Below are 26,782 nucleotides of genomic sequence, written 5' to 3'. Positions count from 1 at the left end.
ATTGACCCAAATTAAAGAATGTAAAATGCAACTAAAAATAAAAAACAAAATATGGTATTTTAAATAAAAAATATATAAGTTTTGACAATTTAATAATGAATATTAAATTTATGTCATATCTACTCGAGGTTGCCAATGGGACAGCGACAGAGATGTAATTCTTATCACATCTTTCTTAGGCATTTTTCTATTTTTAGTCCTCATTTTTCACGTTTCATATCTTATTTTAAAATAAATACAAATATTAATTAATTATTTACAAATATAAACCTTTTTTACTTAAAATATTCGAACAAATTATACTTTCATGTCTATTTGATCTATGTAGTTTTTTTAAAAAAACAAAATTAAGTCTCAAATGTTTAAGATAGTTCTAAATGGTATATAGAGTTACTGATATGTATCTCTTTCTTCTTTCCTTTTATATCCTCTCCTTCAACTTCCTAATTGTAAAACCAAAACTAAATCGATAGAACAAAATCAACTCAAAGACTAGAAAAGAAGCAAAAAAAAAAAAGTCCTTAAAAAAGTGAATTACGAGAATAACCTATAATCTTTTAATTTGATTTATATTTATTTGTCAAAGGCCTTTGTTCCTCCTCTTCTTTCTTTTGTAATTTTTGTTCTATATTTTTTTAGTTTTTTTTCTTTTTTTTTTGTATTTTCTTTTCCACATTTTTTCCTAAGCATCTCGAGAAAAGCATTATTAGAAAACAAACAAAAATTGTAAGTCATCTTTGACATACTTCGTAGGGTTTTTTTTTTTTATAATTTGATTTAAAATAAGAACTTTAATTTACCTTTTGTTCTTTCCTCTTCTTCTTTCTTCTTTCTTTTTCTTTTTTTTTTATTTTGTAGTTTTCTTTTGTGTGGTTTACGGTAGAGATATTTTTTGAAATTTTATTGAGGTAGTTTCAAAACTTTTGAACGCTTGTGGATATTTTTTAAACAAAATTTTATTGATTTAGATTTAAAACTAACGACAAAAGTATTTTTGAACTTACCTTTCAAATTGAAAGATCTTTTTAAACTTTGAAGACATTTTTGATACAAAATGTAAAGTTCAAAAACATCTTTTATATTTTATTCTAAAAGTTTTGATAAGATCTTATTAAACAATTATTTTTAAAGACTAAGCATACTTTGAGAAAAGTAGTAGAAACTGATTTACTGAAATTTCTAAATAAAAATTGCTAGTATATATATTACGGATATTTTAAATTAGAGTTGAATATTATTAGATGTTCATAATCTCTCTAGTTTACAAATTATTCACTAACCTTTCCATCCGTCTCCTTTCTTATTTTCTATTTATATTGATTTTGTAATAATTATTCTCACAACCTAATAATATAAATAGAAGTCGTAGAGATTATAGATAGATTTATTCAAATAAATGCAGTACATGTGATATCCTTGTTTCTGCCACCATTGTATTTATCTTATTTTTATGTTTATTTTTTCTCTCATTCTTCTTTTTCTCCAATTTTATAATATTTATATATATATATATATATATATATATATATATATATATATAATAAAGATCATTGTCCCACTTGGCATATATATATATATAAATAAAGATCATTGTCCCACTTGGCCACGTGGAAGTTGTCATCTTTCACGGCAAACCGTGTGAGTTTCTCTATCCCTTATATATATATATATATATATTTCCTTGTAAACATTTTGAAAAGAGTAAAAGAACTTTAAACGCGTTTTTAACACGGATTTCATTTTCGGACTTGACACACATATATATAGATGTTCCATTTTTTCATACAATAATTAAAACTAAAATAAAGTTGGATTTATTCTCTATATTTATAATAATGCGATTTTGTGCTTTAAAATTTACAATAATCGAGTTTTCTAAGTGACAAATCTCTTCGAAGGTACATTTTTTTCTTTTACTTTTTACGTTCAGAGCTATAATCAATGAATATCATTAGTTGTTGCTATCAATCGTGTTATCACTTTCTATTTATCATAGTACGAATACTTCTTCCCAATTTTTTCAAATTGAAAGTTATTATTTATTATAGCTATTAGAAATAGTAATTAATAGTAACTACTGCTGATAAATGCTATCGGTGATAATTTTCGATTTGAGAAATGTGTTGTCACTTGCTATTAGTGATAACTTATCAAGAATAATCATTGAATGATAGACCTGACATTTTGAAAAAGATTACTAGTTGACCAGTAACCATTTACTATTTTGGCAAGTATATTATCCATGTGTTATATTTTTAATTTATTTTATAAATTATACATGCTATTTGCTTTAACTTTTCATTTTGAAAATACAATGACCAAATGTTATTACTAAATATTAAGATCTAAATTGTGGTTAAAGGCTAAAAAATGGTTTAATTCTTAAAAAAAAAAATTAAGGATAGATCGTAGGATTCTAAATGATAAAAGATACTTCTTACCTTAGTCATTTGACGCGTTTGTTTTTAAGTACTTTACTATTGTTGAAAGCTATCATATTTGCGGTGATTTTTCATAGCATTTTCAAATATAGAAAAATGAACTAAAATATAGCAAAATTTTAGATTTTATAAGTGATAGATATTGATATGCTTTTATTAATGTCCATCAATGCTCTCATAGACACTCATAAAACATTGTCATAATCTAAAATCTTGCTATATTTTATAAATATTGTTTGTTATTTACTATAACTTTTTTTCTTATACATGTTTCAGTAATTTGCTTATAAAACTTTGAATGAAATTAGGACATACATTTGTGTATGGCAATGATTAGGTCTTAGTTTTTTTTTTTTTCCTTTTTTTCTTGAGTCAATGTTTAACACATCACGTTAGCGATATGCATTTTGTCTATTGTAAAACATTAACGCCCATTTATAAGGAACTCAATTCGGAACTGTTTAATTTTAATTTTTTTTCTGAAATATCTTACACATTTAAATGTTGAAGTAAAAGACAACAGTAACTATTTTCGAATTAATGATATATAAGTATTTGTGTTTTCTATGTATTTTATTGTTTATTTCAAATGTATAATCGAATGCACAAGAAGATCAATGGCTTCCACTAGCATTCAATCTCTTCAATGCCAATCTAGACAATCAAGCTAACCTAAGTGTTGGTTCAAAAAGAAAAAAGAAAACTTAAATTAAGAGTTGAGCAAAAGTAAATGAGACACATACAAAGCTTTTAATCCATTTCCAGACTATCTATATGTTTTAATCTTTAAAAGGATCTTAGTAAATGAAATTTAAAATACACAAGAAATAAAGGATTTGAAGAAATCATAGCTAATGGATACAAAAGAATTAAAAAACATGTTTCGATGTAAAGGAATGAAAAATAGTAGCTAACATCTAAAACTAAACTGCTATAAGTGAAAGGTACAAGAACATAAGAACAAAAAAGGAAAAGAAAAAAACAAGAGAAGTCTTTCAATCTAGCTAAGACCACTCTTTTGAGATGAGCAATAGCACTTCAGAATAAAGCACTCGAAGGAAAAGTTCATAAGATGAAAGAGGAACATAAACAACAATTCCTTAGAGCATTCCAACAAACAAATGAAAATATAAAAAAATCACTAAATTATAGGAGCTTGAGTTTGATTGATTCTTCAATTTTATCCATCCTATATATCTTTGGTATGAAAACGATACCTTTTTCCAAGGGCTAGAGTTTCCACAAAAATACGTTGTAGATATTTCCTAATCATCGTGGACGAAAATAACGAAAGTTTTATATGATTTTGGTTAACTTTAAAAAAAAAACCTACAATCCCGACAAATTTGAACACTTTTTGGTTTTGTAGATTGCAATTGTATTTCAATCGCAACATGGACACAATTCTAACTCTTCCCAATTGTAAATCCATCTTAGACATGTTTTTAACAATTTTTTACTAATGAAATAAAAACAGACATAGTAATTCAAATTTTGATTTTTTTTCTTTTTTTTTTTTACATATTTTAGATTATTTCACAAATAATGACCATGACACATGCTCGATTATTTATGTTTGTGCATAAAATTACTTATAAAAGCTATCTAATATGACATTGAACGCCTTTTTAACTTAATGACTTAGGCCTTAGATAAGGAAAATTATCGACTCATAGACCTTAACATAAGCTTTTGTTCTTTGTAGTTTGTTGGACTTAGACCTTACTTTATGCAACCTACGACAAATAACATTCTCATTTAATTAGGTTTTATTATTTCCATGTCAAACAACCTTTAATCACTAAATAACATAAAACTTTCTCATTTCATATAAACAAACAACACTTAAAATTGTTTTTTTCTTTTTACATATTTACAAATATTTATAAAAGGTTAGAGTTGTTATTTTAACTCGGAAATAAAAGATTTATATTAAAATAAAGAAATTTTTTGAACCATTTACATGAAAGCTAACTTAATTAATTTGTGCGACATGTGTTCGAGACCAAGACGTCTATAATTTAAATTTAGAACCTAGAGATGACTTTTCCATCACCTGACTCCACTACTCATTTCATTCTCCATCTTTGTGAGATTCTTCACGAAAGTCTAAGCAAAGATTTCCCCACCCAAAATTTGGGGAATCAAGCTCTTATGAAGAATTTTTTTCTTCTATTTTTTAAATTATAATAAGAATATATATACATATACACACACATACGAGACAGAGCAAAGATGTGGCTAGACAATGTAATCTCCATCTCCATCCTTAACGAGGAAATCTTCCCACTTCATCTCCCATTTTTGATATCGAAAATTCACCAACTTGTTTGTTGGAATGTCTTGTGTTATCTGACATTAAGAGATCCAAGACAAGGATCTCGTTGATCGATCAACGAGTCGGGATCCAATTGTACACCTTGGTAGGGGTTTGAGGACAATACAGTCGAAATCTATTCAAAATTCGTATTTGTACGTGGATGATTATGAAATTAAAGTGTATATTTATTTGTATTACGTACTTGTTGATTTTGCAACGCTCCATGGAATAGGGTTGGGTTAAATGAAGATCCCTGCCTTAGCCTCCTAGCCTCATTGTATTATTGTATTAAAAAGAAAGTAAATGCGATAGGGTATACGTATACAGCATCTACATATCTTTTTATAGATTAGCCAAAATAAATGGTATTACCAAACACTGGTTAGTCAGCTGCTGAGTGCGAAGAGTGAGGACACCTACACCGGGACGATCAGGGAGATAAGCGATGGCTTGGTGTGCGACTCGGTCCTTTCACATGCCGGCGTTCGACGTCACTGCACTACGCTCCAAGACTCCCTTGGCCGTCGGCGTTGGTTGTGTATCGGTGGCCGGAACCACCTTGTGGCGGTCTTCCTCAACTTCCAAGCGTCAAATTCCCTTCGCCTCCCTCGGCATTTCCACCAGTTCTAGTACGCTCTCACTTTTCTGCATTTTCCTTCGCTTTCTAGTCGCTCCTCGATCAATTTTTTGTTGCGGATTGTCGATTACTTTTCTCTGTTTGCATTTGCGGAAATCTCGATGGATTTTGTAGGGTTTATTTTGTGTTTCAGCTGAATAGTTATAGAAATTTTGAAATAGGGCATTTCTATGCGATTAGGTTTAAGCTTGGTGAGGGAATGTTGTTGATTGACGTTCCTCCCATTTCTAAGTAAGAAAATTTGTCATATTGGAAAATTATTGTAGTTTGTTCGAAATGTACCGCTAATTTTGAGTTATTTTCATCTTGAATTTAGAAACCTACTTGCAAGTATTGAAGATGTTATAAAATGATATATTTCTCACATAATCTCTGGGGCGTTTGATGAGTGGGAATAATTAGTGGGGAACAACTCGAGCACTGTGTTAGGATTTCACTCTTAAAAACAATAATAATCTGTTAGACCGCCAATCATTCACAAATATAAAAGGAGGGGCGGAAAGGTCAATAGCCAGCAGATGAATGATGGAAAAATGATCGGGGAAAAGATTTTGACAGGTGGAGCCCATGGGTAGAGGAGAGATATAAATAGAATGTTATAGGAATTGCTGCAGGGAGGCTTTTTTTTTAGTAAAAAGCTGCTGGAGCTTAGGGAAGAGGTTTCCAGCCCTCTTTAACGTGGTCGGTATCTTCTTGTATTTTTGCTTGGTTATTTTCTTTTTGAAGTCATCTTGTGACTTCTTATTTTGGTTAAGTAATATAAATAATACAGAGTGCTGCATCTGTCTTTAGCCTTTTGTTAGGATTATTGTGTTATCTTAAGGTAGAATCCTAACAAATTGGTATCAGAGCCTGAAAATCTGGGGGTGGGGACGTGCTTGATGGCTCACAAAAAGATGGAAGATAGACTAGAGGGAACAGAAAAGGAAGTTCAGGGTTTGAAAGAGATGATGCTTGAACTTAAGAAGGCTGTCGAAAGAATGGCCGAAGACATGAGAGAAAGCAACACCCATAGGTGCAAGGATGAATCGTGCACATCTGATGGGTCAACATTGAAACGGAAAGGAAAGATGGAAGACTTGGAGACAATGATGGACAATGGAATAGTAACAGCAGACAGAAGCAAGTATAAGAAACTTGAGATGCCTATGTTCGTGGGAGAAAACCCAGAATCTTGGGTGTACTGTGTTGAACACTTTTTTGGCCAAGATGAAGTAGATTGGTATAAATGGAGTAACAACTGTACAAAAGTAGAATCTTGGGGAGATCTGAAAGAAAGAATGTTTGAGCATTTTCGTGATACTGGATATAGAAGCTTAGGGGCTAGATTGATCCGTATTAAGCAAGATGGGTCTTATAATGATTATGTGAAGAAATTTGTGAACTATTGGACTCCTTTACCCGATATGGCTGAGAGTGTGCTCATGGATGCGACGGATGCCTTTGTGACTGTATTAGAACCAACCTTACAAGCAGAAGTACTCAGTAGATATCCTCAAATGTTGGAAGCTTGTATGAGAGAAGCTTAATCGGTTAATGATAGAAACTTGGCTTTGAAATTTGCACGAACAGAATTGGGGATTTCTGAGCCAGGAGGGGCAGAATCCCAACCTAATAAAAATCCAGGGGGAAGTGATAAAGGGAACCCAAGGAAGAGTGAGTTTAACATGAAACAGATCACCATTCCCATCATGGGGAATTACACTAAGGGAGAACCACTAGTGAAGAGACTTTCAGATGTAGAATTTAGGGCTCGGTTGGATAAGGGGCTTTGCTTTAGGTGTAATGAGAAATACTCCCATGGGCATCGTTGCAAGGTGAAAGAGAAAAGGGAACTAATGCTGTTAATCTTTAATGAACAAGAAGGGTTAGAAGAAGGAGTAGCAATAGAAGTAGAAGAAGAAGTTGTCGAGCTACGCTAAGGGGATCGGTGAAAGGAAGGGAAGTTGTGGTGTTAATTGACAGTGGAGCCACCCACAATTTCATACACCAAGCCTTAGTGGAGGAACTCAATTAAATAATTGTTGAAGGAACTGCCTTTGGGGTAACTATTGGAGATGGGACAGATCGAAAGGGAAGAGGCTTGTGCAAGAGGGTGGAGTTAAAGCTACCCAAGCTAACTATCATTGCAGATATCTTAGCAGTGGAATTCGGGAGAGTTGATATCATTTTAGGAATGCAGTGGCTCTGCACCACTGGTTTTATGGACATACATTGGCCTTCATTGACAGTGACCTCCATGGCTCAGTGCTCTCTGGATTAATCAAGGCTGAATGCTCTCTGAAAACCATTACCAAGACATGAGAGAAAGAAGATCAGGGGTTCTTGCTTGAACTACAGAATTTTGAAATAGAGGAGGAACCAAAATATGACGAAGAGCTGGGAAAAAAGGGAGGAAGAGGAACTACCTATGATTCAATTTCTCCTTAAACAATATGAAGACATTTTTGCATCTCCTACCGGGCTGCCACCAAAAAGAGAGGTTGGTCACTGTATTCTTACACTACCAAGGTAGAAAACAATTAATGTGTGTCCTTCAGAAGGAGGAGATCGAGAAGCTGGTAACTGAGATGTTGCAAGTAGGGGTAATCCGTCCAAGCCACAATCCCTGCTCAAGCCCGATTCTCCTAGTAAAGAAAAAAGACGGGGGATAGCGGTTTTGTGTTGATTGTAGAAAGCATAACCAAGTTACAGTGGCTAATAAATTCCTAATACTAGTCATAGAGGAACTATTAGATGAACTTCACGGTGTAACTATCTTCTCCAAACTGGATTTATGGTTGGGTTATCATCAAATTCGAATGAGAGAAGAAGATGTGGAAAAGACAACATTCCGGACACAAGAGGGACATTATGAATTTTTGGTTATGCCTTTTAGGCTAACCGATGCCCCAACCACCTTCCAATCATTGATGAACCAGGTATTTCGACCATTTTTGAGGCGTTTTGTATTAGTTTCTTTTTTATGATATCCTAGTTTATAGCTCAGACATGATAGAGCATGAAAATCACTTGGGGATGGTTTTTGCATTACTTAGGGATAACCAACTGTTTGTGAATTGTAAGAAATGTGTCATAGCTCACTCAAGGATACAATATTTAGGCCATTGAATTTCGAGTAAGGGAGTGGAGGTAGATAAAGAGAAATACATGCGATGATGAATTGGCTCCAACCCAAAGATGTGACAAAGCTAAGAGGGTTTCTGGGATTAACCGGCTATTATAGAAGATATGTAAGGGGATATGTGGAAATTTCTGCACCATTGACTAAACTCCTACAAAAGAATGCTTTCAGGTGGAGTGAGGAAGCTATAGAGGCCTTTGAAAGTCCGAAAAAGGCCATGATATCCATCACTGTCTAAGCCCTTCCTGATTGGTCACTTCCTTTTGTCACTGAAATAGATGCTTATTGGGGGTAGTACTGGGGTAGTACTCTCACAGCATGGACATCCCATAGCTTTCTTTAGCCAAAAATTAGCCCCATGGGCCCAGGCTAAGTTGACTTATGAGAGGGAGTTAATGGCTGTGGTTCTATCAATACAGAAATGGAGGTACTACCTATAGAGGAAATTTACAATCATTTCAGACCAGAAAGCTCTTAAATTCCTACTGGAATAGAGGGAAGTTCAGCCTCAATTCCAAAGATGGCTCACTAAGCTATTGGGATACGACTTTGAGATTCTATATCAACCAAGCTACAAAACAAAGTTGCTGATGATCTTTTAAGGATTGAACAACCCCTTGAATTGGCTGTCATGAAAACATCGGGAATTGTAGACTTATAAGTGGTGATAAAAGAAGTGGAGGACCCTAAATTATACAAAATTATTGAGGCCATAAAGAAAAAACCAAGTGAAAATACCAAGTATCAATGGGTGAATGGTCACTCCTATACAAAGGTAGATTGGTGCTCTCAAAACATTCAACCTTGATACCCAGTCTACGACATACATTCCACGATTCCATTTTAGGAGGTCACTTGGGGTTCTTGAGAACTTATAAACGAATGAGTGGGGAACTTCATTAGGAAGGGATGAAGGCTGATATCAAAAAGTATGTGGAACAATGTCATACTTGTCAAAGGAACAAGACATAATCTACTCGGCCAACAGGTCTGTTGCAACCCATTCCACTACCCGAGCACATTTTAGAAGATTGGTCAATGGACTTTGTGGAGGGATTACCAATGTCTGGGGGAGTTGATGTCATTATGGTTGTTGTGGATAGACTGAGTAAATATGCTTATTTTATCACCTTGAAAGATCCCTTTTCAGCTAAACAAGTGGCAAAATGTTTATTGACAGTGTGGTGAGAAAACATGGCATCCCTAAGTCCATCATTCACATATCGGGACAAGATATTCTTAAGCAATTTCTGGAAAGAGCTATTCTTAGCTATGGGCACTACCTTGAAAAAAAGTACAACTTTCCATCCCCTAACAGATGGGCAAACTGAAAGGGTCAATAGATGTTTGGAGACCTACTTGAGATGCTTTTGAAATGAATAACCTAATAGGTGGCATAAGTATATACCATGGGCAGAATTGTGGTATAATACCACGTTTCATGCTTTAGCCAAGGCCACACCGTTCCAATTGGTTTTTGGCAGACCACCACCTTTGGTTTCTTATGGAGATAGAAAATCTTCCAACAATGAAGTGGAACAGCTGCTCAAGGGAAGATATTTGGCAATCAATGCTTTGAAAGAGAATTTAATTGTAGCTCAAAATCGAATGAAGAAAATGGCTTACTTGAAAAGAAGATAAATGAAATTTAAGTGGGAGAAGAAGTCTTCTTGAAGCTTAGCCGTATAGACAACGCTCATTGACAAGAAAAAGGAGTGAAAAACTTGCTCCCAAATTTTATGGGACCTGTCAAATAACAGAGGAGATTGGAGAGGTTGCCTACCACCCATCGGAAGCTGCTATACACAACGTTTTCCATGTGTCTCAATTGAAGCTAAAGCTTGGAAAACAGCAGCGAGTTCAACATATGCCACCAATGCTGACAGAGGAGTTTGAATTACAACTATGGCTAGAAACAGTTATGGTGAGCAAAGAATTGGGGGCTAATGAATGGCTAGTCAAATGGAAGGGCATGTTAGAGAGTGAAGCCACTTGGGAGTCGGTGTACCAGATGAACCAACAATTTTCTACGTTTCACCTTGAGGACAAGGTGAATTTGGAGCCCAAAGGTATTGTTAGGTCGCCAATCATTCACAAATATAAAAGGAGGGGCAGAAAGGTCATTAGCCAGCAAATAAATGACGGAGAAATGATTGGTGAAAAGATTTTGATAGGTGGGGCCCACATGTAGAGGAGAGATATAAATAAAATGTTACAGGGATTGCGTAGGGAGGGTTTATTTTGTGTAAAAAGTTGCTGCAGCTTAAGGAAAAGGTTTACAGCCCTCTTTAAGGTGCTAGGTATGTTCTTATATTTTTGCTTGGTTATTTTCTTGCTGAAATCATCCTGTGACTTCTTATTCTGTTAAGTAATATAAATAATACAGAGTGCTGCCTCTGTTTTTGACCTTTTGTTAGGATTATTATATTATCTTAAGGTAGAATCCTAGCATAATCCCAACAAAAGGCAGAAACAGAGACAGTACTCTGTGATATTGTTTATATTCAATCAACCAAAAGTTCATACAAGGAAAACAACAAGAGAATAGCAAAGAAAACTCACCAAAATAGAAATAGCAAAGAAAACTCACCAAAATAGCCCAGCACCTTAGATAAGGCTGGCAACTTCTCCCTAAATACACAACCACCTTTTTCTATGATAAAACCTAACCTCACCAATCCCTAAAACATTCTATTTATATTCCTCATCATTTGCGGGCCCCACCAGCATTATTCTTTTCTCCAACTCTCTCATAGGTCAGTCTCCTGTGTAATGTCCTTTGCCTTCCTTTTATATTTGTGAATGATCGGTGGTCTTACAGTACCCTGGGGTTCCAGATTCACCTTGTCCTCAAGGTGAAAGTGGGAAACTATTGGTTCATTTGGTAGGCTGACTCCCATGTGGATTCACTCTCCGGTAGACTCTTCCACTTGACCAACCATCCATTTGCACCCAGTTCCTTGCTCGGACGTATTTCCAGCATGGTTTTGGCCTTAATTGCAGTTCAAATTATTTGGTCAACTCACGTGGCATATTTTGAACTTGTTGCTGTTGTCTTAGCTTGCTCAACAGAGATACGTGGAACACGTTGTGGATAACTGCTTTAGATGGGAGTTGCAAAGGGTAGGCTACCTCTCCAATTTTTCCACTATTTCATAAGTTCCATAGAATTTTGGTGCCAGTTTTTCACTCCTTTTCCTTGCAAGAGAACGCTGCCTATAATGTCTTAGTTTCAAGTAAACTTCATCTCCCACAGCAAACTGCACCGTTCTTCTTTTTAAATCAGCCAGCTTCTTCATTCTATTCTGTACCACATTCAGATTCTCTTTCAAAGCACTGATGTTTAAGTGTTCCACATCATTATCTGGTGATTCTTTTCTCCATACGAAATCGAAGGGGGTGGTGCCGAACACTAGTTGGAATGGAATGGAGTAGCTTTTGTTGATGCATGGAATGTGGTATTGTATCATAATTTTGCCCATGGGATAAAGTTGTGCCACTTGTTGGGTTGTTCATTGCAAAAGCATCTTTGGAATGTTTTAAGGCATCTGTTGACTCTTTCAGTTTGGGCATCCGTTTGAGGATGGAAGGGTGTGCTTCTTTTTAAAGTAATGCCCATAGTGGTAAATAGCTCCTTCCAAAAATTGCTTAAAAATATTTTGTCTCGGTCAGTAATACTAGAATTAAGTACACCATGCTTTCTTACTACTCTGTCTATAAAGGTTTCGGCCACTTGCTTTGCTGAGAAAATGTGCTTTAGGGTCACAAAGTAGGCATACTCCTAACTTGTCCACCACCACCATGATTACATTCACATTCCCAGACATAGGTAGACCCTCCACGAAATCCGTAGACATTCTGGCAATGGAACAGGCTGCATTCAGTCTTGTTTCTTTGGCAAATGTCACATTGTTCCACGTAGTTTTTTATATCAATCTTCATCCCTTCCCAATGAAGCTCCCCATTCATTCGTTTGTATGTTCTTAAGAATTTGGAGTGTCCTAATATGGAGTCATGGAAAGTGCGTAATAGTGTTGGTATCAACGATGAGTGTTTAGAAATCACCAATCTCCTCTTATAAAGCAGCCTATCATTCAACCAATGGTACTTGGTATTTTCCTCTAGATTCTTCTTGACAACTTCAAAAAGATCCTTTTCACCTTCCTTCAACGCTACTTCTATATCAATGACCCCGGGTGTAGTCATTTCAGTTATGTCTGTTGTTTGCTCCTTGGTTTGTTCTAATCTTGATGGGGCATTAGTAGCTTTGTTCTGTAAACCTGGCTAGTATAGAATTTCAAAGTCATAGCCTAGTAACTTGGTGAACCATCTTTGGAATTGAGGTTGTACCTCTCTTTGCACTAACAGAAACTTGAGTGCCTTTTGATCTGAGATGACGGTGAATCTCTTCCCTAGTACATAACGTCTCCATTTTTGGATTGCTAAGACCACGTCCTTTAGCCCCCTTTCATTGACTGATTTTGCTTAGGCCCTGGGTGGAAGCTTTTGGCTAAAGTAGGTAATGGGGTGTTCATTCTGTGACAAAACTGCTCCTAAACCTATCCTAGATGCGTTAGTCTCAATAACAAGTGGTAATGACCAATTTGGCAATGCTAAAACTGGAATGGAAACCATGGTTTTTTTCAACTGCTCAAAAGCTTCCATTGCCTCATCATTCCGTTTAAACGCATTCTTTTGTAAGAGCTTTGTCAGTGGAGCATTAATTAACCCAAATGGCATCACCAAGAATTCATAGTATTCATAGTGTCCATGCATTCTAAAGGCAGTCTTCTCCACATCCTCTTCTTTCATTCTGATTTAGTGATACCCCGTGCGTAAGTCCAATTTGGAAAAGATGGTTGCCCCATGTAATTCATCTAGGAGTTCTTCTGTCACTGGAATTGGAAATTTATCTGAGATGGTGGCTTGGTTTAATCTTCTATAGTTAACACAAAAGTGCCATCCTCCATCCTTTTTCTTTACTAATAGAACTGGACTCGAATAAGGGATGTGGCTCGATCTAATGACTTTGGCTTGCAACATCTCATCCACCAGTCTCTCAGTCTCCTCCTTTTGAAGGTGTCCATATTTATAAGGCCTTACATTAATAGGTCTCTGTCCTGGTATAGTTAAAATGCGATGATCAACTTCCCTCTAGGGTGGTAGTCCAGTTGGGGGTGGGGGGCAAAATATCCTCATATTGCTGGAGGAGGAACTTAATCATTGGAAGATCTTCTTCCCCTTTATCGACTCTTCATCCCAAATTGGTTGTTCCTCCACTTCGAGGTTTTGGAATTCTAAGAGGAAACTTTGGTCTTCTTCTTCCCATGTTTTAGTGATAGTTTTAAGAGAGCACTTTGCCTTCATTAGTGATGAGTACCCTCTTAAAATAATTGGCTAATGACATTGTCAAGGTTGGCCAATATATTCCCATAAAGCCCATGGTGCACAACCATCACATTCCCAAAATGATATCTACCCTTCCTAACTCTACTACCAAGAAGTCAGCAATGATGGTCAACTCATGCAATTTCACTTCCACCCTCTTGCATAAACCCTCTTCCTCTTTGGTCTGATCCATCCCCAATAGTCATCGTGAAAGCAGTACCTTTGACAATTGCTAGCCCTAGCTTGTCTACCAAGGTTTGGTGGGCCCCACTGTCAATCCTCCCCTTCCTCTTCATTCATTATAAACAGCACGAGTTCCCTCTTCTCCTTGACTTTACAATGGTGTCAATGAGAATATTTCTCATTACATCTAAAACACAGCCCCTTATCCAATTGCGCTCTAAATTCTGCATCAGAGTGTCTCTTCACCAGTGGTTCCCCTTTTTGGTAGTTACCTTTAATAGGAATGGTTATTTGCTTCATTTGTAATTCTTTGCTACTTGTGTTCCCCTTTTCAGTTCCTCCTATCTTCTTTGAGGATTGGTTTGCAGTTCCTCCTAAACCTTGATTACTCAACTCTACTACGGCCGGTTTCAAGGCCAAGTCTCTGTCATTTACTAATTGAGTTTCCTTCATACATGCCTCCAAGGTTAGTGGGTATCTGCTCACTACTTATGCTTGCAGAGAAAGTTCTAACCCAGTTACAAAAGCATCCATAAAGTACACTCTCAGCCATGTCAGGTTGAGGGGCCGGATAGTTTTAACTTTTTTTTTTACAGTCATTGTAAGTGATTCAAATCAACCTTGCATCAACCTTGCATCAACCTTGCTCCTAAGCTCCCCTGTCCTTTGTCTCTAAAATGGTGGAACATCCGCTCCTTCAAAGCTGCCCACGATTCCACCTTTTTTCGATTGTTGCTTCACCTAAACCAATTTACTTCATCTTGGCCAAAGCTCACAACCGCCACTTTAACTTTCTTTGCTTTAGGCAAGTCATTAATCTAAAAGAAATGCTCTGCACAATATACCCAAGATTCTGGGTTTTCACCGACGAACAAAGATATTTTGAGTTTCTTGTACTTGCTTCAGTCAATTGTCCCCGCTACATTTTCTGTAGATGTTTCCGAATTGCCCATCTTCCCTTTTAGTTTCATCACTAACCCATTGGAAGTACATAGCTCATCTCTCCGTAGGCAAGAACTGGTTTCCCTCATGTCATCGACCATTCTGTCAACTGCTTTCTTCAGCCAAGCATCATCTCTTTCAGACCCAACACTTCCTTCTCAGTACCTTCCAGCCTCTCTTCCATTTGCTTATTAGCCATCAATCTCGTCACTACCCCATACTTTTTGGCTTTGATACCAATTTGTTAGGATTTCACTCTTAAAAACAACAATAATCCCAACAAAAGGCAGAAACAGATACAATACTATGTGATATTGCTTATATTCAATTAACCAAAAGTTCATACAAGGAAAGTAACAAGAGAAAAAGCAAAGAGCGCACCAAAATAGCGCAGCACTTTAGAGAAGGTGTTGGATCTCAAATCCAACACAGAATTCTCAAGAAGAGAATGAGTAAATTTTATTGAATGATATACATGTTCTAACACAAGTTATAAATGATATACATGCTCCTCTATTCCTCTACTGTATATCAAGATGTCATAAAAAATGACCAAGACAAATTTCCTTAGGTAAGATCGAAAAATAGAATTCATGAGTGACTGAAATGTAGTTGGAGCATTTGTTAAGCCAAAGGACATCACTAAAAATTCATAATGTCCTTCATGAGTTCCAAAAGCTGTCTTTTCAATATCCTCCTTATGCATTCTAATCTGATGATAATCAGCCTTTAAATCGATCTTAGAAAATAGATTTGTACCATTAAGTTCATCAAATAATTCTTCAATGATAGGAATAGGGAACTTCTTTGGCATTGTCACATTGTTGAGGGCGCGATAATCCATGCAAAATCTCCAGCTTCCATCCTTTTTCTTTACTAGCAACACTAGGCTTGAATATGGACTATTGCTCGGCTGTATGATTCCTAAAGACAACATCTCATCAACAAGCTTCTCCTTTTCTGCCTTCTGTTGAAATGCATACCTATAGGGTCTTACATTCACCGGATCAGTCCCTGTCTAAGTGTATATGATGCTCTATGGCTCTCCTCGGAGGTAATCTCTCTAGCTAGTCAAAAACATTATCATTCTTAGCCAACATTTTCTGCTCTTCTTGGGGTACATTATTAGCTTCTTCCACAAGTGTTTCTTTGGGTAGCATTACACTATGCTCTGCATTCTACCAGGTACCCCTGATCTAATTGTCCATGATTTCATTAGCGTTTTCAAGCCTACTCTGGTTTTTGTCAAACTGAGATCTCTCTTGATCACCACTTTATCTTTTCATGAATGAAAGTCATCGTTAAGTTCCTCCAATCCATCTCCGTAACCCCCGATGAGTACAACCATTGCGTACCTAATATTGCATCCACGTTCTCATAGACACCCTTCCCTTTAATAGCAGTCCCCGACTCTAGGATGACCCCATAATGGGAGGTTTCATTAGTATGTAATTTCAAGTCATTCACCAACTTGTCCGATATAAAATTGTGGGTAGCTCCACAATCTATCAAGAAAACAACTTCTTCTCCATGTATTATTCCTCTAACCTTTATAGCACCCGGGTTCGTGAGGCCCACCACTGAATTAATTGATAACTCTACCACCGCATTCACTCCTCCTTCCATCTCGAACATATTCAACTCCTTCTGTTCATAATAGTCTTCTTCTATAATCTCTTCCTCCACATTATCAGCACGTACCATGAACATTCTTAGTTCCCCGTGCTCGATCTCTTTACATTTGTGCCCCGAGTAGTACTTCTCATCACATTTAAAACATAAGCCTTTTTCTCTTTTTGCTTTGAATTCAGTATCAGACAAACGTTTACTCGGGCCTTCTTTCTTGAGTTCTCCATTCGCCGAGCTCCTTAAAGTAATCGTTCGCATTGGAATTGTCTCCCCTGCCTTTCCTTCGTTCGAATTTGAACCATTATTAGGTTTGTTATAATTTGCCGGATTATACAGATACTTTCCTCCTAAATATCCGGATAGATTGGCTTCCTTCCTGATTATCTCCTCGATTTCTGCCTTTTGAGCCAAACGCATCATTTGAGGCAATCCAACTTGTTCGGCTCGAATCCATGGAAACAAACCATTATGAACGTTTCCACCAAAACCTTGTTTGAAAGATCAGTTAATGGTGCTACTAATCGATCAAACAAATTTCTATATTCTTCAACTGTTGAAGTTTGCTTAATCGCAAAAAATCTTCCATATAATGATCCTTCTCTGATCGATCGAAACTGCTCCAACAGTCTTCTTTTCAAATCCACCCAATCGTTAAATTTTTCCTGCTCTTCTTGGGTTCGGTACTAGTCAAGCGCGTGTCCATCGAAACTGATTACAGAAACGGTCATCTTCTTCAAGTTTGTAGTTTGTGGATCTGAAAATAACGATCGGCTCGGAACAACCACGAATTTGGATCATTTCTGTTGAAAACAGGCATTTCAAACTTTTTGAACTTGTTCCGCTCGACAATCTTATCTTCTTCTTCCTTCGCGTCTTTCTTCGTATCTTCTATCGGTTCGTCGCTTATTGAAAATCCTTCAACCTTTTTCCCGCAAATTTCCTTCGATCTGCTGGAAGATCCTTCCGTATCGGAAGTCGTAACCGATTTTTCGTTAACGATACTTTCAATGTATTTCATAAGTACCTGGTGTTGCTGTTGTTGACTATTGGCTTTCGAACTCAATCGATCCAAGTTTTTCATCAGGGCTTGCTGATGTTGCTGCTGTTTTTCATTCTGCACGTTCAGTCGTTCGATGTTCTTCATGATCGTTGACAACTTTTCTTCCATCACCAATTCTGTAAGTAGACCTTCATCTCCGAGACTTCTTGGTCCAATGATTCGAATTTTTCCTCGAACTTTTTGGCCATCTTCTTCGGCTTCCCCATGTTTGTGCTCTGATACTAATATGTTGGATCTCAAATCCAACACAGAATTCTCAAGAAGAGAACGAATGGATTTTATTGAATTTCAATGTAAACACTTACGATGTAGAAAAGTAAATCGAATTACAAGTTGTAATTCGATAGAAAACTCTCTCTCAACCGCAATCCTTGCTCTCTAGAGTTTACAGTGAAGAACTCCTACAAATAAAACTCACTACCTTCTCTCTCCTCTTACTATTTATATTCCTAATATGTGGTTCCTCTGACTAACCGACTCACCTTTAAGAGTTAGTTACATTCTTCTCCCTTCTACGATGCTGGTGTATAACAGGGGGTCTAACAGAAGGCTGGCAGCTTCTCCCTGAAGACACAACAGCCTTTTTCTATAATAAAACCTAACCTCACCGATCCCTAAAACATTCTATTTATATACCTCATCATTCGCAGGCCCTACCAGCATTATTCTTTTCTCCAACTCTCTCTCCTAGGTCTGTCTCCTGTGTAATGACCTTCTTGCCTTTCCTTTTATTCTTGCCTTTCCTTTTATATTTGTGAATGATTGGTGGTCTTACACACTGACATCCTAGATCTACAAGATTAATTAAATCGAAGATTATTATGGGAAGTTTTAATTTTTAGTTTCATCAAACAGCTTAAACAACGTATGAAAAAATTGGAGAGCTTTTTTAAATTCATAATGTAGTTGTATTGGAGCAAATAGTTCTTTAAAGGTTCTGTTTTGGATAGTTGTAGATGATGATTCTTCCTTGGGGGAACAATTGAATAGTTGTTCTTTTCTAATTGTTTCTGTTGAGTGTTTATGACTGATCCATAATCACCTGGTCCACCACGTAATATCAACTTCTTGTGTGGAAGGTATCAAGGAAGCTGTTCAGACTGACAAGGCTCCAGCGGCATTAGGGCCATATTCTCAGGCTATCAAAGCCAACAACCTTCTCTTTGTGTCTGGTGTCCTAGGTCTAAATCCTGAGGTAGCTTCATCTAATTGTTATTGTTATTTTCTATTTGATTGTGCTTATGAGTGTGTAGATTATGTGGGTTTTTGGATGCTGACTCGAGCATAGCTTGAAAGGTTGAATAGTTTTCATTTCTAATATTTGTAATGAAATATTGAAAGCAGAAACATAATGTTAAAGTGGGCTTCTGTATGTGCACGTTTTTAAGTTGCCTAATAGAGTGTGTTTTTATGTTCTAATGTAGACAGGGAAATTTGTCTCAGATAACGTTGAAGACCAAACGGAGCAGGTATGTCCATTGATTATGGTGTCTTCTCGTATCACCTTTGAGCTGAATATCATAAAATCTGAGTGAATGAAATTGACAGGTCCTGAAAAATATGGGCGAAATATTGAAAGCTGGAGGTGCCAGCTATTCTTCTGTGGTTAAGACGACTATTATGTATGGAATTTTGGCCTCTTTTCTTGATGACCATAATATCCTTGCTCTGTTGATATCTGAGAACTAGGGAATTGTTTAGTAGTTGTTTCAAAAAATGGTTTTATGTCTTTGTCTACCCAACCACAACTACTTACAAGTTTTTCTGAGTGTCTAGATTCAATTTTATTCTACTTATCAAACCTTTTGTATTAGCCTTTCAACTTTGTAATAAATATCATCTGTCTTTGTTATTAATTTTGTATAATTTATTCAACAGAAAGTCGACAAAGTATACCTTTTGCCATTTTACTCGATGTGTAGATGTTGGCGTGAATAAGTATTTTAAAGCTAGTTCAACACGTAGTAAGTCATATGTAGTTGTAGGTATTCAAAATGGATAGACTCTCGATAAATAATAAATATAACTGAAAATTAATGTGGGGACTAGAACATTTGAAATTGGGGACTTAAAAAGAATGGGTATGGAAGATTATGTACAAAAATATACTTTAAACCTATTGCAAGAAATATTGTCATCTGTTATGAGACAACTACTTTTAGAAGACATTTTATAGACATTGTTTTCAATCAAATAGTTATTCTAAAAGTAATGAAAACATCTCTCAGAAAAACTCCCATATTTTTATTCTTATTCAGTTCTTTCACAAATTTCTTGCAGGTTGGCTGATCTGAAGGATTTCAAGAAAGTTAACGAGATATATGGTAAATGTAAGTTTTGCTAAACTGAACCTCTAATCTCTCTGTTATCAAATGCTGAGCTTGTACCTTAGATACGTCTGTATGATCTCTCCGTCTCCATTACGGTTCAACTTTAGTTTCTAGAGTATAGTTAAAATGAGTGAACTTGGAAATTAAAATTTCAACGAATGAGATTCTACTTGGAGATAAATTGAACTTTCCTTTGCAACAATTTACCTGGCGTACTTGCTGGTTACTTTGATACGTTGATGTATAGTTTTCTTTTGGGTCAATTATTGTGGTCGGATTCCAATAGGTAGATATAAATGTATTTGTTGTTCATGGGTTGACCTAGTGATAAAGAGAGGGCATGACCTCGTTAAAGGACTATCTATGGTAGTCAACTACCTAGGATTTAATATTGTTTGAGTTTTCTTGACATTTAAATGTTGTAACGTCAAACTGGTTATCTTCTAAGATCAGTCAAAATGTGTGTAAATTTGCATGAATGCACACGTGCTACTGCTCAAGTTGAGATGATTTTGTTTTCTTGGCTACTTTTTTATTGTAGATTTTCCGTCCCCTGCTCCAGCTCGGTCGACATATCAGGTTGCAGCATTGCCTTTGGATGCTAAGGTCGAAATCGAATGCATCGCTACACTTTGAAGGCCTCTGACCTAATTTCAGGTACCCCAGTTTTCAAGACAGAGTAAATTAATAAAATGGAGATATCAATCACAGCACAGGAATTCTGGCTCTTGTTTTCACTTAGGCTTTTCTTGTTATAGTATCGTAAGTGGTTGACATGAACATTAAAGTTAAACGTGCTTTTTACCATTGAAAATCAAAGTTAGATAAACCATTTTGATTGATGAGATTACATGAATGCCTTCTTACAAAAAATGTTAAATAAATTAAATATTAAAATAATGTATACATGCTGCAAAATTTGAAAGCCGAACACTCAAGATTTAATTAGTATATATATATATATATAAATAACGTATACATGCTGGAAAATTCGAAAGCTGAACACTTTAGGAGTTACTTGGTCCTCAGACTATGAAGGAGTGGAGTAGGCTATTTTAGCTCACTTCATATTTGGTCTCAAGATTATTATAATCGTAGGATTAGAATTAGGATTATTCTACTTCTACTTTTTCTCCTTTATCATTATTTCTAACTTCCCTTTCTCCTCTCGATATTCCTTACTCCATTTTTTCTATGTTACTATTCCTCACTTTTTTAGGGGTTCTTATATATTTTACAATTATTAATTATGCCACCAGAAAAATCATCTATTAACTTTTGTTAGGAAAAATAAATTAGAAAAAATCTATTTTTGCAAAAAAATAATTTAGTAATATGACTTGTTAGAAAAAATAAATTACAAAAGATACATCTGCAAAAATAACGTAAGAAAAATTGAAAAATCCACTTAAAACAAAATGAGAAATATAGCTTGTTAGGGAAGATAAATTACAAAAATACATTTGCAACAATAACATTATAAAAATTAGAAAATTTTCTTTGCAAAAATTTATAAAAATTGTGTTAAATGGTTAATGCTTAAACATGATAAAAAAAAGTTAATTGTTAAAATTTTGTAATACACAATTTTATCGATTTATTTTAAGTTTTTAAAAAGAGGAAAAACAAAAGATTGCCCAATAAAAAACTTTTGACAATGTTTGTAAATATTAGTAACTAGGTCGTAGTGGGTAAATGAAATTATTCGTGTGTTTCTTTGAATCAAAATTTAGGTTTTTTGATTTAGCCTAAAACAAAATTTGAAGAATCAAATTTGTATCATAAATTTGAAGAAGAAAAGATGCATGATAATGCATATTTTTTTAGTAGACAATTTGTGTTACAAAAAGAATGATAGTATGATAAAAGAGAAAAAGAATAAATTTCTGTCATAAAAAGAATAAATTTGTATCATATTTAGGAAAAATAAAGAATCAATTATAATACAAAAATGCATTTTAGAAAAAAATGATAGCTATGTATCGGTTAAAATAGTGCAAAAGTTTATATAATTTATTTTTTTAAAATTTTGTTTTAACTTTTACAAAATTAACATATAACTTTCTTTAAAAAATATTACCAAAAAGAAAAACACAAAGCAAGGAAAAAGATTAGTAATTAAATAATGAGAATGGAGAATTAGTAATTAAACTTTCTTCTAAAATTCATTTTATGATATGTAATGATTTATGAAAAATGTAATTGAAGAAAACGAACATTTTAATTAACAAAATTTAATAAAATCAGTAGAAGAAAAATGTGTATTTCATGTATCATACATATGCATGACATAAAAGAGTAGTGAAAAACCATATTTGAAGCTAAATTTATTAAATGAACATCATAACCAACAAGATTTAATAAAATTGATCGAAGAAATATGTGCATTTCATGTATAATATTGTGTAGACAAAAAAAAAAAAAAAAAAAAATCATAAATAACACATCATAATAATTTCCACCTCAAACATAATTTATTACCTATGCTATAATCTGCATCTTAAACACAGACTATAATAATATATACTATAATAGTCTGCCCTCAAACTCAGACTATTATAATACCAAGACTATTATAAATTACTCATTGTCTCAAACATCTCGTTAAAAAATATATATATATATATGTATGTATGTATGTATGTATGGTTTAAAATATTTATATTGTTTAGATCTCTTGATTTCAAAAATTTGTAATTTTACTTTAGAGATTTAAGTTTTGTTTCGAGACTAATCGTAGTTTTAAAAATTTTTCTTGACTACTTCCATTGTTTTTATTTTATTTTTTGTTTCCACTATTAAAATTTTTAAATTTACTTTATAATTATATAAAACTGATGTTAACGTTAATTATCTAATAAAAATTTGAGGTTAAAAGCATAAAGTTTGAAATTTAGAGGCTAATCCAAACAAAAACACAAATGTCAAGATTAATATTAAGATCAATATTATAATATTTTAAAATATAAATTTTAAATTAAAATGAAACTCAAAATTTAAAGCGAGAATTTTAGAGTCCACTTCGATATCTAAATTTAGATGTTGCAAACCTAAATAATAAAAAAGATTGTATTACCAGGGAAGCTAATCTAGCGGAAACGAAACAAACAAGAAATATATTGTGGTCAGTGTATTCAAGAATATCATTCGTTTTGAATTATTTAAGGGTGTTCGAGGTAAGGAGTGAGTTATTATAGTATTAGATTATTATAGTTGAATTATAATATTTTGTGTTTAAGATATACATTATTTTAATTTAGGTTATAATAATATGCATTTGCGGTGTAAATTATTTTAATTTGAAAAGGTAATAGTAAACTTTGCAGCAAATAATAAATATTGTAACAAACGAGGGGTTTAGTATAATTGGAAATTTTGAAATAACATTATGGATATTATAGTATTGCATAATCTTCATTTCAAACAATTTGTTAATTGTTAGCTTTAATTTTGGATTAAATTAACAATTGATTTGAATTTTTTTTTTTATTAACATCAAATTTTATTTTACTTTGTTTTTATTATTTAATAGCATCACTCTGACTCTCATTTAACGTAGAATATTTCAAATTTATGTTTTCTGCATTGTACAAGATTTTGATTATTTTTTCTCATATTTCTAGTTGAAAATCTACTTCTCCATTAAATCTCAACCATCTATGTAACGCCCCGAATTTTCGAGGTAAACTTTTATCATTTTATATAATTTTTCGGGAATTTTAAATTTTAGATTAATTTCTAAAATTCTGAAATTAATATTTGTAAATTTATATAATAATAATATAATAGTAATTATATTATTATTATTATTATTATTTATTATAATCTTTATATATAATTTAATATTAATATTATCTTTTATTATTATTATTATTAGTGTTATTATTATTGTTGTTAATTAATTATTAAAAGTTAACATATATATATATATAATAATATTTTATTTATTATTATTATTATTTATAATTATTAAAAGTTAATATATAAATATATATATAATAATATAATTCTTTTTTTTAAAAATAATAACCCTAAGGCGCGCGCAGCTACCCCCCCCCCCCAATCCAATTTCGTTTTCTCTTTCTTGCGCCGCCGCACCCCCTCAAGTTTTTCTTCTTCCATTTTCCCGACGGTCATCTCCTTCTTCTTCATTCTCTTCTCCATCCGACAGCGACGCCACCCTTCTCGTCAATCTTCTTCTTCTTTTCCGACAGCGCCAGCTTCACCTCCTTTGTCTCCGTCGTCCGAATCTCACTGCTCCAGCCGTCGCGGCCGCCTCCATCTCCGATCTCCTTTCGGTCTTAAGCAACCACGGATCTGCCGGCCGTCTCTGTCTCTACTACAAGCGACATCTCCTCCTCCGTGTGCCGTCCGGTGCAACCCATAAGGTCCAGGGTAAACCGAAGACCGTCGCCGCCATCGCTGTGTTAATTTTTGTCCGTCGTCACGCGCAGCCAAGGTAGCCATTCGCTTGTGCGTCGGGTGTTTCGAGCCGAGCCGTGAGTACCGACCAAGCCGAGCCGTGAGTCCCGACCAAGTCGAGCCGTGAGCCGCGAGCCGAGCCGAGTAGCGATCCAAGTCGAGCCGCGAGCCGAGCCGCGAGCTGAAGACTGAGTCGAGCCGAGCCGAGCCGTAAACTGATCCAAGCCGAGCCGAGCCGTAAACTGATCCAAGCCGAGCCGAGCTGCGAGCTGGCCAACCCAAGCCACGAGCCAAGCCGAGCCGAGCCGAACACCTTCAAGCCAAGCCGAGCTCCCTGTTTACCGAGCCACCTAAGCCTTCCTTCCTCCACTCCGGGTCACGGTGAGTTTTCGGTAAGGATTGTTTTGATGATTTTCCATAATGTTGCTATATCCGGTTCGAGTTGAATATTGGAATAAGCCTTGGTCCTATCTTCCATCCCTTGAAGGTATTAAGGAGTTGACGTTTAAGTTCACGGATTTCCGCGGCAGGCTTGGTTGGAGATAGCTTTCTTTTCCTTGGGTAAGTCAACGGTTGTTGCTTAGGGCCAAGTAAAATGACTTCTACTAGTATCATAGTTTAAAAACCCTTGTGTTTTCGTTCAGGTGGATCCGTTGAGCGTGGACTCGATCGAGGGGCATAACCAAGTTTCAGGTAAGGGTTTTTCCTACTACTGGACCTCGGAGCGAGGTTGGAAACGTAGTAGTCCACAGGGGATTACACGTTAGTAACTGTACCAAATAAATATATGTGTGTTTGACTTTTAAGCATTTTTATTATATTCTTGTCTGATGTAAGAGTAACGCGACCGCTAGTTGTAACTTGTGCGCTATCGGGTATAAGGAGTTACTTGCTAATAGACCCCGATGCTGGATGTCCGGTATAGTGTGGTTATATTAATGGGCTACGTGGTAGATTGGAATTGTATGTCGATGGACCTTGAAGTTACGGTTACGCGTATGGCAACTGAGGGTGTAGTTGTTTAAACCTGTACTATCTGACTGGCAAAGCCTATGGCGAAATTGTAATATGAGTGTTGATGGGGTATGACTGTTGTAGATGGTTTAGTATGGACTGAGGGGTAACGGTTAGCTTCATCTATGGGGTAGTGTGCCTTACTGATATGTGCAACATTCGGGAGCACTAGACTGATATGTGCATCCTTCGGGAGCACTAGACTGATGTGTGCATCCTTCGGGAGCACTAGACTGATGTGTGCATCCTTCGGGAGCACTAGACTGATGTGTGCATCCTTCGTGAGCACTAGACTGATGTGTGCATCCTTCGGGAGCACTAGACTGATATGTGCATCCTTCGGGAGCACTAGACTGATATGTGCGTTCTACGGAACCACTAGACTGTTATGTAGGGTACCCCTGAATAGGAAGTTAACTGTTGTTCCCTAACGGGCCCAGTAGTGGGTCCCTTACTGGATATGTTTATACTCACCCTTTTCTCTTCTTAAACTTTTCAGGTAAGGGCACAGCGAAGGGCAGACCGACGAGAGGCAAGAAGGACGCGTGAAGGCCATATGGACGCGTCTGGTTTTCTTATTGCTTTCGCTATGTATTTTTTGTCAGAATATTTGGTTTGTCATTTTGAACTGATGACTTGAGTTTTTATTTGAAACTTTTGTGACTGATTTAAAATAGGGTCCGAAACTGTTTTTTTGTAATGTTTCTAACGTTTGTAATGAATCGTAACCGGTCCATTTTAAATTTTATGTTGTGTGGTCGAGTTTTGGTATTTAGTAGTGACCTCAGCTTAGTTCGGAAAGTTGGGTCGTTACAATCTATTATATAATGGAAACAAGTATATCGAAATATAAAATTGAGATAAAAAAACGTCAAATTTGACATGAACGTGTTGATTACGAGAGAATAAAATATTTGAATAAGTTCAAATATTAGTTTAATTTGAACTAGATTCATATTAAAACTATAAGTTAAAATTTAATGTATATGATACATATTAAAACTATAGGTTATGAGAGAAATTTATATTTGAATATGATTCAACTTATGGATTAAATTAAATAGAAGATATTTAATTTAGAAATTAATTAATTGGAGAATTAATTAATAGTTTAGTTTAATTTGATTTAATTAAATTTGATTTAATTAAACTAATTAAATTTGATTTAATTAAACTAATTAAATTAAAAGTATAGGTTATACGAGAGATATTCATTTAAATATGATTTAAATGAAAATATTTATTAAATATGATTTAATTAATTATTAAATTAATTAATTAGTTTAATATAT

General features: G+C 35.0%; 2 protein-coding genes across 2 annotated transcripts; both read left to right on the top strand.

The window, feature by feature from the left end:
- Nucleotides 1–4,992: 4,992 nt before the first annotated feature.
- LOC103501583 (reactive Intermediate Deaminase A, chloroplastic-like) lies at nucleotides 4,993–20,904 on the top strand. The gene is made up of 6 exons (XM_008465190.3): nucleotides 4,993–5,390; nucleotides 18,804–18,919; nucleotides 19,149–19,193; nucleotides 19,273–19,346; nucleotides 20,005–20,054; nucleotides 20,596–20,904. The coding sequence occupies exons 1-6, from the start codon at nucleotides 5,207–5,209 to the stop codon at nucleotides 20,688–20,690; spliced, it is 564 nt and encodes a 187-aa protein (XP_008463412.1). The 5' UTR covers nucleotides 4,993–5,206; the 3' UTR covers nucleotides 20,691–20,904.
- On the top strand, nucleotides 5,405–8,826 carry LOC127149781 (uncharacterized). The gene is made up of 2 exons (XM_051085685.1): nucleotides 5,405–8,319; nucleotides 8,502–8,826. Exon 1 carries the CDS (start codon nucleotides 6,280–6,282, stop codon nucleotides 6,925–6,927), a length of 648 nt encoding a protein of 215 aa, XP_050941642.1. The 5' UTR covers nucleotides 5,405–6,279; the 3' UTR covers nucleotides 6,928–8,319; nucleotides 8,502–8,826.
- Nucleotides 20,905–26,782: the final 5,878 nt, after the last annotated feature.

This window comes from Cucumis melo, chromosome 6, assembly GCF_025177605.1.
Source record: "Cucumis melo cultivar AY chromosome 6, USDA_Cmelo_AY_1.0, whole genome shotgun sequence".
NCBI lineage: Eukaryota > Viridiplantae > Streptophyta > Magnoliopsida > Cucurbitales > Cucurbitaceae > Cucumis > Cucumis melo.
Note: the sequence above shows the minus strand (reverse complement) of the source record. Positions and strands in the feature narration are given on the sequence as shown.